At 41.3% G+C, this 16,314-nt stretch overlaps 1 protein-coding gene across 3 annotated transcripts in view; it reads left to right on the top strand.

Annotated features, from left to right (window-relative positions):
* Nucleotides 1-16,314, top strand: part of PHACTR3 (phosphatase and actin regulator 3) — a 118,948-nt gene that overhangs the window by 75,113 nt on the left and 27,521 nt on the right. For 2 of the 3 annotated variants that reach the window (XM_075438327.1, XM_075438329.1), the window contains exons 6-8: nt 186-450; nt 1,401-1,648; nt 8,930-9,083. In XM_075438327.1, coding sequence (XP_075294442.1) covers nt 186-450; nt 1,401-1,648; nt 8,930-9,083 — 667 coding nt within the window. The remainder of the gene's footprint in view (nt 1-185; nt 451-1,400; nt 1,649-8,929; nt 9,084-16,314) is intronic. The other variant, XM_075438328.1, reaches the window with a different exon arrangement.

Genomic DNA, 16,314 nt, shown 5'->3' on the forward strand with positions numbered 1-16,314 from the left:
TCTGTGTCATATAAGACTTTTGAATTCAGATAGTTACTCAGCTTAACCAGTTACCTCCTAGCAAGAACAAAACATCACCATTTTCCTTTGTTCAACACCACAAATTAATTTCAGTGCAGACTGCGTGTGCAAAAAAATAAGCATTGCACAACCTCTTATGTTAACATACCGTTATGTTTTGACAGCAGGAAGCGAAACAGATGACCCAGAAATGAAATCTCCTCCTTCCACCATCCTGAAGAATTATGTCATTGTTGGTTCCTCCCAAATCTCAGGACAAGCTGCCCTCTTCCACCCCTCTGGCCAGAAAAGTTCCGATCCCCATGTCAGAGGACAGGTAACAACGCCAACTGGTTCCCCGCACCTGGCTGCTGTCCACCTGCCTTTACCTCCCAGCAGAGTCATTGAAGAACTCCACAGGGCTCTGGCCACCAAACACCGTCAGGACAGGTACCTACAGTCTCTTGGCTATATGGGTGGATGAGGAGAGTCCTTCCGCTAAACTGTTTTTCTTGGTAAATGTTCCTACCCTGTTATTAGCATTTTATTTACTCCTACAGCTTGGGTTTACCTTCCTCTTGATGTCCCTCTTGATGTCACTACTTTGAACATCCACCCCTGGTTAAAGTGCTTAATTTGGCAGTTACTTCGAAGTATGTTCTTCCTTTATAAGGAGGCTACTGTGACAAGGAAATAGCTTTTCAAACAGGTAGAATCATTTGATAATCCTTGACCTATTGCAAAAGAAAATCTCCCCACAAGATACCAAGTTAGAGTAGCTAAGGCATATCCTGCTCTAAATATCAGTACTCGACATACAACAAATACTACTATTTCAGTGTATGTCTCTTGGCTTATACATGAGCATATACGGCCTGGTTTTCATTATAAGCCCTTCTGTGTATTAGAGGAGGACAGAGATAACCTTTTCCATCATATAGCTTTGGAGTTAAGTTGGTAACGTTTCTCAATTTCATAACAGCTATTGTCATGGGGAATAGATGCATACGATATTATTTCCAGGCCCTATTAAACCTTTGTCATTATCATAAAATATCAGAATGGTAATATTTCATACCATGTATGTTTTACATTAGAAGGATGTGCTGTGGGTTTTTTTTAAATCAGTACAGTATAGCATGTGGCTATATATCAAAGAAATACATTAGTCACCACCCTTCCGTACCTTATTTTTATGACGGAGATAGGAAAGTAGATCCACGTTAGCCATTCTCAATACAGTCTTGAGAATGCCATCGCATGTTGTCCCATGTTGAACTCTTTTCCCTGGCCTTTACAAGCTACGAGACATGCTGCTCATTCTCATATAATGATAAGTTCCTATGGTGGCAATAAAACTGTCTTTTGTAAAAACTGGGCTGTGCACCTTCCACCCACAGCTTCCATGGAAGAGAAAGCAAAGGCTCTCCAAAAAAAAGAGTGGATGTCCGTCCATCCAGAACATCTAGCACTGAGCGCAACAAAGAAAAGGAGAACTCACTGAATTACACCAGTGATTCAGAAAATAAGCGGAACTCAGTTAAAGAGTCGGATGAGAACAAAGAAAACATGATCATGAACTCAGAGCTCAAGGAAGACTCTGTTTTTTATCAGGATGAGGAAGTTTTGAATGACTCCATTATTTCTGGTAAGGAAAGTCACTTATTATATGATAAATATATACTATCATAGCCTAATGGAATGCTCTAAACACAGTAGAATGCAACAGAAAACACTGAACAGCACAAATTCCTCTACTGTCACATCAACTTTTTCAAGGAATTTTGGTGAAAAGCTAAAGTTAAATTTGAGTCATAGTGATTGTGATTATGTTGGTCTTGGTAGGTACTGCATGCTAAGAGGACGGTTTGAGTTATGTTGATAAGTCAATGTATCAGTATGCTTGACCCTTTCAGTCACTTATGTACCCTTTGCACTACTACATATGAATGACAGCACTTGCAGACACATCTCACTGTCAGTAGGCAAAGCTTTCTGTATACCTGGTGCCAATGCTGTGGATGTTTTGGAAGCATCCCATTTTAGGACTCTTATTCCAGTGCAGTGATAATGCTGTGAAAAGTGGAGGAGACCAGTGAATCTAGGAAGGACAAACATCCAGAGAAAATATTATAAAGAAGAAAGTTGCTCTCCATTTGGTCCATTTACCCTTTCTTGAGACATATGAGGAATGCATTGTATAATCCTGAGCAATTATTTAAGTGGGCTTTGGCAAAATAATCAGCTCTCATTAGCAAATTTATTTTTCATTCAAGCTTTTAATGTTTTCCATGTTAGCAAGACGAAGACTCAGTCTAAAATGAATCCTTAAATCTCTTTATCAATGCATTAAAACAAGGCATGCAGAGAAAAATTAATCAAAAAATAATTTTTATAACATATCAAGGATAAATTTTTAAAGGTGTCTGTTAGAAGGTCTGAGCCAGCAGACAGGACACGAGTTCTGCTTCTGTGTCTTAAGACACCTAGTAACAGAATAAACTACTGAGTTAAGGCAAAAGAAAAGAGAATCCCTTGCATAATTGCTGTGCATTTAAGCATAAATTAAAAAATAAATAATCACCTTTTAACTTTTATCTATTTTTTTCTGACGATGTGTTGCTCCCAATTATAAAAGTGGTCTCCTTTGGTATAAATTCTAAGGGTGAGAGGCAGCCAGGCAAAAAATATGTTATCCGCTACTAGTAAAAACAAATCTGAATATTTTACTGTTGAAGATGAATACTCTATGTATCTAACACATAATTATTCACTATCTGTGAAGACAGAAATTATGATGATAGAAGGGCACTGGTTCCTGTACAAATTTCAGTGATATCTAGAAGCAGCTCTTGGCTTTCCACAATAAGCGTTAGAGTTCTGAATAATTTCTGCTTATTACAATTGAACAACAGTGGTGGTGAATTGGTGATAGCTTAAGAATGGTTTAAATGCAGCAAGTTTTATAGGGCAATATTAGACCAACTGAGAAGGTCAGAAAAACAGCCCTCTTTCAAAGATATTTTGGCTCTGTTTTAGCTGCAACAATACTGCTGCTCAGCATAGAAGATATTGAAATCGGCCATTTGAAATATTTCCTTCACAACTTGAAATAAAAAGAAATCAGACTGAACAGAAAACTTTTCCCCCTTAAATACAGAATTTGATTTAAGAAAATATTATGCATATGTATAAATCTTACTTAGTACAATGGCCTATATATTGGGCACGACTGGTCATGTATTACGACTGGGTAGGGCATGCCTGCTAGAAATTTAGAAAAATAATCTCTGCTAGTAGAAAAATTGTTAAATACATTCTTGAATAATCTTTGAGTACGACAAAGATGTAAAAGCTGGATGGAAAAGATTATAGGACTCACTGGTGAATATAATGAGGTGGGCCAATACATTCTTGAATGTTTTAGTGAATAAGATTAACAGCCCAAATTTAAAATGTCAAGGGTCAGAACCACATACAGACTTACTTCCCCAGTTCTTGTGATGGCGTGCTAGTAATAGAAGTGCATATGTAGATATGTAGACAGCCAGTTAGATGCCTTATCTGAAAGGCTGAAAACTCAAAGGTTTGTTATGAAATTCAGTAGTGCAGTGATTCTATACAGATTAGTATTTACCTGCAGATGTATACTAGAGGGGAAAGACATGAAACAAAGATGGTTTGTCATTTGATAAAGAGGCCCCAGATATGAATGCAGCCCCTTTTTCCATGCAAAACACTTTCCAACTTCAACAAAAATAATTTTTACGAAGAATTTTCTTTCATTTCTTTATTTGTAGCTACACAGCCTTCTTCCTTGTAATTAATTTGTGTCACTCTGGCATTAGAGTCCCTTCCCACCTAAACTTCAGTCTCTGCACCAAGAGCCCATTCCATACACCCCTAAAACTTACCAAGCCATCATAAGACTTGAGCTTTACGCATAAGATCATTTTATTTGAAATGGCTGAAGGTCATGGTGGACTGCCTTGTCCTTGCAGGTTGTAAATGTGCACTTACAAATGACCTAATTTCTTGTACAAGCCTGGTGCTTGCTTTGCCAGTGTTTAAGTTCAGGCACCCTTTGGGGGCACAACAAAAACCCAAGCCACGCAAAGTTTCAGCTGTTTGACGTCTAAGGAGGCTGGCAAGGACGGTTACTGGGCAAGCTGGGCAACACAGCCACTTAAACCACAGAAGTCCTGGTGTGGGGTGGTCCCCAAGGAGCCAACAGCTTTGGGGATCTGACAGGTGCCCATTTACTCAGCGCAAGCTGGGACATAAGCAAGGCAATTCTGGTCTTGACACTGGGTGGCACTGCTTGTGCCAGCATTCACTTAAATGCACCCGTTCACATTTCAGAGGAACCAGAGATGCAGTAGTGACAGGGATAGCACCACAATAATTCCCTGAAAAGCTCCAGATTCTTCCTAGTTTAAAAAATCTGGGCTGGTTTGCAAGTCAGGAGGTAAAACTATCCATTAATCAAAGTTGCTTTACAGTCAGTGTACTGCCTTAGTATGTCACCAACTTTGCCATTGCCACTGCGATGCAGAACAGTGCATCAGCGCAACAGCCCCACGGTTACAGGCAGATTGGTACAGGTCACAGATAACTCTGGAAAAACTGAGGAATTGTACCTTGGCTTTCCATTAGCACGCTACTCAATAAATCATTCTTTGAAACCTCTAAAAACACAAGGCAAGACAGTAGTCTTGTGCACGACCTTAAAAAATAACATAACTAGCATATAGCCCACAACTGATAACCAGTGCAAGCAAGGTCTTTCCATCAGCAAGCAGTATTAGGATTTGCCTTTTGCTTGATAGAAAGAACAGTAAACATACAGGAAATTAAATGTCATGATTCAACTGAATTAAAACAGGAACTTTAGTCAGGAACCTGCAGACCAAGCATGAAAAGGGTGTGAATTTTCAAAGCATTTATTGTTGACCTAGCTGAGCTGCCATAAATCATGAAACAACTCACAGCCAAGATCCTGCCTGAGATAGCTTGGTCATGGGGCAGACCAGCATTGAACATGCCTTATCGACCAGGAAAAACAACGCTTCGGAAGAAAATAAAAATACTTAAATAAGGGTATTTGCAGGTTCACTTTCTAGTGTGACAGTGATCAGAAAGGAATTTGCCTCAGGGTGCTGAAAATGGATGTGAGGAAAAATAGTTTGGGGCTTTATTTCCTCTTTGTTCTCTGGTTTTGTTTTATTTTTTATTAATTTTGAAACCACAGATATGGATTTCTGCAGCAGGTGGAATAGCAGAGCTGGCCATCAGTGGGCCAGTCAAGATGAAAACAGAGGAATTATACAGTGTTTCCCAGCATGGCTGCTGAAGGGGATAACATCATCACCCTCTGTTCACTTTTTCCGGCAGGTAGTATTTTTCAGGAATTAACCCAATTGGTCAGGCATGGGGAACAGCTCCTCAGACTATCAGATCAGCTTAATCCAGATCTCTTGCATTTTTATTTGGTGAAATACCCTAAAGATTAATCAGTGCTCAGTGCATATGGACCATGGGAGTGGCTATAGCATAAGCCTTTTAGAAATCCAGACATCTGGATGAAGTGAGCACAGCTTATCCTGAGTGGGTTATATGCTCTCTACTCCTCTAATGCAACAGCAGGATTTGTGTTAAAGTTGAGATATTTCGGATATGATTCATGTTCTTAATTTCATAAGGTAGTAAGCTCTTACTAACTGTGCAGCAGAGCAGCCTGGGAGTAGTCAAGGCCCTGAAAAGCAGCTTTATTTTACTTTTTTTCAAGCAAAATACTGCATTTGTCTCTCTCACTTTGAAATACAAACTCTAGGGCATACACTCAGCTAGCTTAAGCCAATGTCTCCACATCAGCTTCAAAACCTGACTTCTGTCAAAAGGTCCAGTCTTTAACTGCAGAGCATCGGTTTCAGCTGGCCTTCAATGAGATGAGGGACAGCAGAAAATGAGCCCTGACCTCATCTGAGCAAACAATCATGGTGATTCTAGCCCTTATCCTCTCACAATTCAAAGATCAGGTGTACTACGGTATGACAAGTAGTTTTATAACAGCCTGAAGGGAGTAGGGGTAGTCCTGCATGCTCATACCTTAGTTGTCACCAGTGAATGAGAGAATAACTGTTTAGTGTGCATTTCCAAAAAAAAAAAAAATGTTTACTACACATGTAGAGTTCTCTTGTTTCCTTCTAAGCAGTTCTGGACAGAGACATATGCATGTGCTGTATAGTGTATACATATATTGCTTGCAGTGGTCCCAAGGTACACTGAACTGCCTGCAAACGCAGTAAGCAGCTGGCCTGCACATGGGTGGTACATCTATCGCGTTCTGGAGCCATCGGGCTTAATGTGCATGTGCAGTCTCTCCACAGCAATCTCCTGACATGACCAAATTCCTCTTAGCGCCTGTTTAAAATTTCCAAGTGAAAATGAGACCATGTTCAGGTATACCTGGGAGTTTGCTAGCCCCAGATGCGCTTCAGATTGTTTCCAGAAGGAATTCTGTTGGTTCCTGTGCTATAAGGATGGAGCACTGCAAACGCCCACTCTGCACCCATTCCCACTGTGCTGGAGGTTTGAAAAACCTTGACAGAGTCCCAAGTCTGTGGCTCTGTGAGCCAAATATTTCTGATGGAGTCATATATTCAGCTAGCAGAAGGCTCTGTGTGGCATCAGCCAAATCATTTAACTTCTTTATCCATCTGTTAAATGTATACCTACTACTTCACAGAGCGCTGTGTGGTTTAATTTAATTAATGTTTGCAACAGACTTTGAAAGCATTAGGAGAAAAGTGCTAAACAAGGGCATAGCTTTTGGACTCTGAGCGGGATTTTGAGCTCATTACGGTTTCTAAAAAGTTTAATTTTAGACCACTGCAGCTATCCAGAGACTTGTCCCTACTCACACAGAGAGACCATAACTACTCTCTGCCCCAGTCTTCCCAACGTGTATGTGTGGATATGGTATAGACTCCTCCCCTCCGCATAAAGAAATCTGAGATCAATAGTGATAATAATAATGTAGGTCCACAGAACCTTAGCAAATAGAACCCCAATATTTGGTAATGAGAATCTATTTAGGATTTGGAATCTTGCCAACCTCCAGAGCATCCTTTAAAAAATAGACTTTAATCCCATCTCAAATGCCAAACAAAAATACCAATTAAATATCATTTTCTTTAAAAATGAGGTGACCTTTTCTAGAAAAGGTGAAGCATTAAATTAAAAATAACAACCTTAAAGTAAAAGGGAACCAAAACAAAATAACCTCCTATTACACACCACGCTCCCAAGATGAAGGAAATACAGTAGATGACCCACAGAGGTCCCTTCCAACCCCTACCATTCTGTGATTCTGTGACCCTGACAATACTCCAAACCCCATTTGACTGCTGCTACTCTGCAATGGTAATTTTCAGACTCTGCTGAAGCCCTGGACTGGACACCAGAAACGCCAGTACAGCACAGTAGAGGCATGCAGGGATCTGGTGTTAATTTACTTGCTTACAACCTACCTGTGACACGTTTGCGGGAAGACTGCATTTCTACCAGTATGACTCAGCAGCTCACTGGTTTTAATAGCAATTCCCTCTTCTTTCCCCCCCATCATAAGCAAGGTATCCCTCATCAAATACGAACATCACTTCAGACTTTCAGATTGCATTTGAAAATAAAGATGCCTTTCTACTTTACAGCCATTTTATTGCTACATTTCCAAACACATAGCAAAATGGTTTTACAAGCTCGGGAGTCCAATTTTCATTTGTTTAGCCTGCTGAAGTCTAAAGAGTTGCACCAGAGATACAGAAACACCTAAGCTCAAACACAGTTCCCTCTAGTAAGAGTAAAGGATGTTTCAAATGTCATCAGAGGGGCAGCATCAAGGACTCAACATCCAGCACACTCAAGAGCAGTAGACTCCTACTCAAAACAGTTGCTGCATGTTCTCCTATGAACAGTTCTTTTGTAGTGGCAATGTTTTATGTTGTCTGGTTTGACGGAAAATGTGTTATTGTATTTTTACAATAAGCGCAGTAGGTCATACAATCACAGTAAGTATTTGTGTCTTGTATTGCCTGAATGCCCAATTAAGTTTCCAGCATTCTGCAAATCATCATAAAACCCGGCCTTCTCTTTCATTCCTGGGAATATTTGCCCCTGCTCTTTTCAGAGGGAAGGCCTAATGTCAACAGTGTAGTATTGATTGCTAAATGAAAGTCTGTTATGACACACCGTCACACTGGACAGGATGCAGACATACATAATGGCTTACATTTAGTGCTAGAGTTACACACCATGTCTGATCACACTTCTGATTTTCTAATTTCTAATGCCAGAAAACCAGAATGACATTTTATATAGATATATTTTTTTTTACATATGTGTGTGTGTGCATATATGCACACATGTCAAGCAACAACTTCGATTGTTTCAGTTACCATTATCTATTCCTGCTTATACCCGATGACCCAGAGAGGAAGGTGTACATGTCCCAGCCACTCCTGCCACTGAGCGATCCAGTCCTGCAAAGGAACCACTAAATGGTTCAGGAAATAAGGAATGCCCTGGGCTATAGGGATGCTCAGAGGACTGTGGCAAGACACACAGCCTTTGACTTCTAAACTAGTGACATGAATCTTGTCTCAGCTGCAAATAATTTTCACCTGAGAGCACTGCTTGCTTATAATGGATGACAAAGATAACAGAGGAATATGATCCTCCTGCATGTGTAGGCAGTTGTGTGTCTGAGCCCTGAACAACTGTAGTGCTCCTTGCATTAAAGTGTACAACTGCTCATTGCGCAGTAACGTACAGACCACTGTCACTCTGTAGGTTTCCCGCTCCTCCTATGTTCATGTTTCATCTCCAGGAGCTGTCTTTCTAATAACTTTCTTTTCAATGCATGTCCCAGGTACTTTGCCAAGAAAATGCAAGAAAGAACTGCTGGCAGTAAAACTACGAAACAGACCAAGTAAGCAGGAGCTGGAAGACAGGAATATTTTCCCAAGGAGGACAGATGAGGAAAGACAGGAAATCCGGCAGCAAATTGAAATGAAACTCTCAAAGTAAGTCTAAGAACAGGGAGGAACTTCCCTTTACAATGGAGCATCCTCTGAGTACTGTCAGATGAGACACTGTCACGCACTCCCAAGTCCATTTCCTGCAGTGAATCATACACAAAGTAATATAGCACGTTTTCAGCTGTCAGTCAGCCACATGAAAGAAAATCTTAACTCCCTCCTCAGTCAGGATTCCCTTGATTTCAATAGAAAACATGACAGAAGTCACTGTGGGAGACAAAATTCTGCCAAATCTACCGGCAGCTCCACTGATGTAATCAAGATTTTGAGGTCCTCCAGAAAGGCTAGTGATTTAACAAAAATAATAATATAATTATTTATTAATCTGATTTTGCTTGGTCAGCACTAGCTGAATTTGAGGATACATGAAATTGTTATAGCTCATATTTACTTGAACAAGGGAAAGCTGCTGCATGCATTGGTGGCTGTAATTCTGCTTTAAAGGAGAAGCAACTTCAGCAGCATTGCCCTCACATGAGTAAGGTGTTTGTGTCAGTCCAGCTGCAGGGACAGCAGGGATGGTCTGGTTTTGATCAGTAACCAGGGCAACAGGGTAGAGCTGTGAGAAAAACAGCATTACCATGGCATGCAGCCTAAAGCTAAGATTTAAGGTAACTGTGAGGCTCAGACTGCACCATTTTGGTTTTGTGTGTGTTTTTTTAAGAGCTACATTTGGATATCCGCAAAAATGAATATTTTAGACGAGACAAAGTGAATTGCTAAATAATCTGTGCTTCGCCTGCCCACACTGGGACAGTAAGCACAGCTCGCCGCCAAAATGCTTGGAATCAAATTGAGAAACATGAACAGAGGTTCATTTTCAAGGCTTATTAAATATTAAACATCTCAAGCCTCTCCTGAAATAAACATTTATTGATACTTAGGCTAGCTCATTCATGCGTGTGCATTTATTAAACTTTACCTCAGGGGACAGGGAATGAGAAGCACGCATATGGATCAGAACACAAGTCCTAATGGACGAGGGTTTACAGAAGAAAACATCACTGCCATCACCACACTTGCCCTCAGCCAAGAAATGAGCTGCTGAGTGAACACAGATGACATTTTAGTTACACTTTATGATGCCCCTGCAATGTTCGAGATGGAATAATCACCTTTGCCCAGTCTCATTGACTGATGTTTATTCTTTGTAGCATGGTAGCACTTTACACCCAAAGGAGAATAGTGCATTGTGCCAGTAACTGCACAAGACAGAGCAGATGACAGTCCCTGTCACAAAACACATGTACATGCCACACGAGTAGAAAATATCACATTACAATTTACATTAAATTCCAAGAGTTACAGGCAGAGCCAGTCATAGATGTGCCACATTAATGCCCACTGTCTTACTAAGGAAATTGTCATGGACCTTGAACATGGCCTTCATCACCTTGACCTTGCAAGCCTTGTGTATTCATTTCAGGGAAATATTTCAGGCTGCACCCTGATACTGTTAATGCCAGTATTTTGGCCAGTCAATCGCTTGTGAAAAGTTTTTATAGGTCAGGAGCCTAATTTTATGGCGCTAAAATACACAAAAATGGTTTCCACCCCACTGTATCCTTAAAACCGCGTTGGACCATCACAGTGTACTCAGTGAGTGAGAAGATTATCTCATATCCAGCCACACCTCATATTGCTGAAATACCTAGAAGGTCACATCTCTTTTCAAACAGCCTGGCTTCTCTTAGTGTGAAAGGTCTAATAGAATTGCAGCTTCAGGTGGTATAACTTAATGCTTTATCCCTTTCTTTTCATTCACCATTTAGCTTGCTTCATAATGAGCCTAAAGATTTATTTTAAAGGAGGTGTACCTAAAGTCAAGTGTCAGTACAAGGACTTAAAAAAGAAAGTTCCCTACTGATGAAGAAAAGGGCTGGCCATTATTAGAAGTTAGAAAATGTACTGTCTATAGGTAAATGCAGTGAAGGAAGCCTCCATACTGTCTGCTATGGTCTTGTGGAGCAATCTGTGGTGCAGGCTATCAGTCTCATTGGTCATGTCTAGAGGATGGCTAAAAGCCATCTTTGTTCCAAGTGCCGGAAGACAGGCTTTCATGTCGCCCCTTCCTCCTGGAACGTGGAAGATTCAGCCCATCTCGAGGAACAGACGGTGCAGAGATTGCTGGAATAGCCAGGAATGGCAAAACAGATTGGAAGCAATCTCCCGCACAACTTCCAGCACATATGTGCACTGGCAGAGCTCAGCTCAGCTCTTAACTCATCCACCAGAATAGAACATGACCACGCAAACAAGCTTGGGTGGTGGATGCATGCAGGAAAATATTTACACCAGGAAAAGAAAGTACATGTGTCCCACCGTCCTGCCCCGTCCCTGTGTCCACCCCCCCCGCCCCCCCCCCCCCCAAAAAAAAAAAAAAAAGGTAAAAATGGGTACTGGTAAATGCCAGAGAGTCAAAGCCCTAGAAAACCCAGACCACTCCAAAGTCCCCACTCACAGCAGAACCTGGCAGTAGCATGGAAACGTAACCACACTGGGCAGAGTGAAATTCTTGGATGAGATTTTGAGGTCTTTAAATCCATTCATTTTACTGGTATTTGTGCAGCATAGTCTGTTTGTGACGAATTGTAAGTTTATAGCTAAGGAACATACTGCTAAGCTTTCAGGTGTGAAGTACTGACCAGGAAATAGGATCCATCAGAAATGTCTGTTCTCTGTATGATTTTGCCACTACCTATGCAGATAAAAGCACGTTGCTGCTGCTGCACTAGTAACACTTTGATAACAGCAATGGGACTTGCCAGCTCAGCTATGAATCTACGTGTACCATCAGGCTACAGACCTGTACTTTAGCACATAAGAATAGCGTATGGGCAGATTAGTCAGTAGTTCTATGACTGCATAAGAATGGCAAGTAAACAGGCAGTTTTCAAGATCAATATTTTTCAACACATTTGTAAAGATTTAAAAGTCTATAGCTGTCTAGCAAATTGCCTCAGTCCCATAGCTAATACAGTCCAGCTCTGTACTCTGGAGGGAAAGGTGTGCTGACATATATAATGTGCAAAATATACTGAATAATAGTGTCTATGTAACTTCAAAAATGGGGGGACAAAGGAGTAACATTTTCTCAAAACTGCTGTGTTTTTTAAATGGCTTTCTTTGTAACACATTTCACCAGTAATTGTGAACCTGCTGAGAAAACCAACTCTCTTCTATGATGCTGATGCAGTTAAAGCGAAAATCCACATTTTTCTTGCCTTTCCCACTCATTCCATCTCAAAAGAGAGATTCAGGAATTCTGTTTTATCTTTTGGGCCAGATGCTACTTTTACAGCTGTGCAAGTCCACTGACTTCAGATTTATTATTGACTGACAACAGCATGAGTACAGACTCAAGTATTCATTTATGTGCATTCCTGCTTTTGAAAAGTGTATTTCCCACATTTCGTGCTCACAGTCAATGTAGTCTGCCACTTGTTGCCGTGGAAACATGCACTTCTCCCTCTTCGTCTATCCAAAATGGTAGTATTCCATTTTCTGCAGATTTCCCTTTCCAGCAGTGTTTTCTCTTACTAATTCATGCATTCCCATAGCCCCAGGCCATGGTGTGCAATTGCAATATTCTGCTGTGCATTAGGCAACAGGGCTCCCAACAGGTATTGGTTCCCCTTATGTGTTCAGGATGCAGATAATAAGCCCTCGACAGAATTCAGTGAATTGAGAGCTCTTTGTGTCAAAAGGCAGAAAAGACATTTGCAAATACAATTATTTGCAATAACTGCTTTCTGCCTTACAGACTCACTTTGTTCTAGAAGGGGTTTAAGCTGAAACCTGGAGGAGTAAAATAGTTGCTAGACTGACGAGTGACACAGGAGAAGGTTGTTTAATTAAATTTGATACCTGACTGTTTCGAAAGTTAACGTCTGAACTGCCTGGATGGCTGGTACTTCTCGAGTATGCCTTGTATAACCACAGTTAAAAGACAGTTCATTTTTACCTAATATTTCAATGAAAACAAATTACTGGAAAAGATTATACTTGTAATTTCCACTTCATATTCTGTTTCACCTCCTTGGATATTTGCATAAGTAAACACAATGCATTAAGCCACACTTACAAGATTATGGAGACGGGAATTCAGATACAGAAATGTGGGCATAAAAGGAGTCGGACATGAAGAATGATGGTTTTGTGGACACAGAGCGGAACCAAAACTTGAGCACCTAAAACTGATCGTTACCACATTGAAAATCTTGGCGTAGGTAAGTGGATCATGCCGGGGCAAGGTTTCTTGGCAATGTAAAGTGAAAAGGAGGTATCTTCATTCAGTACTTTACCACATCTGGAAATCTGTAGTTCTAGCGCTGCCCTGAGGTTCCTGGAAAAGTATTTTCGAGTTGATTTGCCCAGAAACTGCAGACGTAGCTAAATGCACACCCAGATTAGACCCTGGTTTGCACCTCAGCCTCATGTAACAGAGCGTGAAGTTCGCAGTGCTGCTGCAGGCAGAACAATACCAAGCGAACAGCACCTCAGATTTGCAGCCTCAAAGCATAGACCGTGACAGTTCAAAACAGAGCAACCATAAAGGAAAATTTTACCTATTCACAAAATAAAAGCTGTGCCCTGTTTGCCAAGAATGGTATGTCCAGTGCCACTTCTTCACAGAAATGGCTCAGTGCAGCTTTGCTGAATGGAAAGTCATCGGTCTTCCAGACCAGGAGATTTAGTGGGAAACTAGGCCGAATCCACAGAACTTTGGGGAACATTTTATTTGATTTTGACCAAAAGGGTGGTGGGGGGGTGTACAAAGTACTAGTAGCCCTAATGCAGAAGAATATTAAGTAGATACTGAACCTAGCCCGGTTTAGAGACTACCCCAAAGTCATCTGGAGATTATCAAGGTTTTTTGATGAAGCTCCAACTGTGCTCAACCTCCCGTTTACTGAACTAGAAATCTGGGCACTGCTCTGATTTCAGAAGGCTGGGAAAACTTGACACAGATTTATTCCAAAGACAGAAAGTCAGGTGCAGGCACAAAGAAAAGATCAGCTGTCATTGCTAATTAGCTGTGTACAATTTAGTGCATTCTGTTCTTATTTGACAGGAATCATCCAGGTAACCTTGTCACTGATGCTAAAAATACCCCACCAAGTGCAGCGTGGGCGTCTGTGAAAGCCTTAGCTCCTCGCATGAGACAGGAGCTATATATAGAGCTAGAATTTAATTCTGTGGGCGTGTGTGTAAGCCGAGGGAGTCTCCCGTTCTCTTTGCTCTGCACTAGACAGCAAGAAGAGATGCTGGCAGTGGGGACCAGCTGGGGGTTGCTGTTGGAGATTTGCATGTGGCTGCAGTATTTTATTAACAGCTTGCACAGTGCCCAAGTGCTTTTTAAACCTGGTGCTGTGTGAGGATTTGGGATTTTTTTTCCCTTTTTGTCTGTTTTCCATTATGGGCTCAGCCTTTCAGGCTACAGAAAACAAAATATTGTGGGGGATGAGGGGAAAGGATTGGAAGAATGGGGGAGGTACAAGTGATAGCTAAGAGTTTTTGGAGCTACCTCCATGATTTAGATGTCCATGGGCATTAATATTCCCGATGCCTTTCCTGGGTGTCAGACAGTGACACACAGTTGGAAACCCTGTTCTGTACCCAGTGACAGACAGCACTGGCCGTTACAATCAAGGGGGCTGAGGTTTGGTGTCTGCTGCCAGAGTTACTCTGAGACAGTCTTCAAGGATAAAAATCAGAAGGAAAGGGAGAAAGCTCAAGTTTTGTTAATGTCTCCAAGCATGAAGTCAGTTTAGCCTCCTGTTTACAGGGCTTTTCAGATCCACGGGAGCTGCAGTGCAGCTCAAATGCATGTATTAGAAGAGGTTCAAGTACTGCTGTACATACCATACCTTGACTACCCTGTCCCTTTCTCTTAAGGATTGAAGAGCTCTTGAGAAAGGTAGCCTTTGTTCCCTTTCAAGTATTACACTTGCAAAAATAGAATGAACATTACTAATGTGAATCCCTGGTCAGCAAGTAACAAACCTAACTGCCCTGAGTGTGTGAGCACAATGGACCCTCTGGACAGAAGTACTTTAACCAGAGGTGCATGCTTGCTTGCTTCAGCAATGAAGCACGGTGTATGCACAGTTAATTATGGAGCACCCTATCAGCTGAGCAAGAGCCATGATCTGCAGCTGAACCAGAAAGAGCAATTTGCTGTCTCAGACCAGCCCACAGCATGTCTGGCAAGAATTTTTGAACACACCAATTCATTTATAAAGGGCTGCAACAGAGAGGAGTTAGTCCTGTGTGTTAGTTTTTGCTTTGAACAACGTGCACATGACTCAAAGCTGCTCTCAGTCCAGGTTTGTAGCACTAAGGATTCAGTATGCACCTCCTGTTGAAAATGTACTTTGTGCAAACGTGGGGAGGTGTCATTGCAGAGGGCAGTTACTTCTGCCCAGCGACAAGAAAAAGTTTCACATGTCTGGGGCACAGCCAGTAAGAGATTGTCTTCTGGGAAGACACTAACTCCTTGCGTTGCTCGTTCTACTTCCCTGGCTCCAGTGCCCGGAACTGATAATCAAAAATGTTTTCCACAACACAGTGAAGGCAAGGGCAACAGATCAGTGCACAGCAGGGAAGGAAAGAGCAGAGCAGCAGGTGTAAACACAGAGAGGAATATCCAGGGCCTTTTCTGGGACACTGAGTCAATTCCTGGAATAGGTCTTCTAGCATAAGTGGCACATGTGAAACTAGAAAGAAAAAAAGGTTCAGAAAGCTGTAATGCATCACAGGGAGCATAATTACGTAAACAACCTTGCAGGAAAACTGCTAAAACAAGTGTGATTAAATAAGGAAAAAGAATTTTAGGGGAGAAAATAGTGCACTTGTTCTGCCCAGCCAAATTGCCTACAAATAGCAGCACGTATTCAGACTCAGCTCCTCTCTCAGAAATTAGACATCTACACATGCCTGAAGATCTGGGCTCTAGCCCTGTAAAGTGACAAGCAGTCATAAAACAAAATGGAAATCTGCAGAAAGCTAATAATGCTCTGTAATGCTTCACCTTACACTGGATTATGATTCAAGTCCTTAAGCTAGTTTGGATCTGCAGCACAAGTTATTACAGAAAGAAATTACTTCAATTTAATTAGCAGACCTTAATCAATAGGCACCAAAGTAAGCTACTCTGGTTGTCACAGCCATTTGTCCTGTTCTGTGACAAAAACCTGACCAGAACAAGGTGCCA

This window comes from Opisthocomus hoazin, chromosome 18 (assembly GCF_030867145.1).
Source record: "Opisthocomus hoazin isolate bOpiHoa1 chromosome 18, bOpiHoa1.hap1, whole genome shotgun sequence".
Classification (NCBI taxonomy): domain Eukaryota; kingdom Metazoa; phylum Chordata; class Aves; order Opisthocomiformes; family Opisthocomidae; genus Opisthocomus; species Opisthocomus hoazin.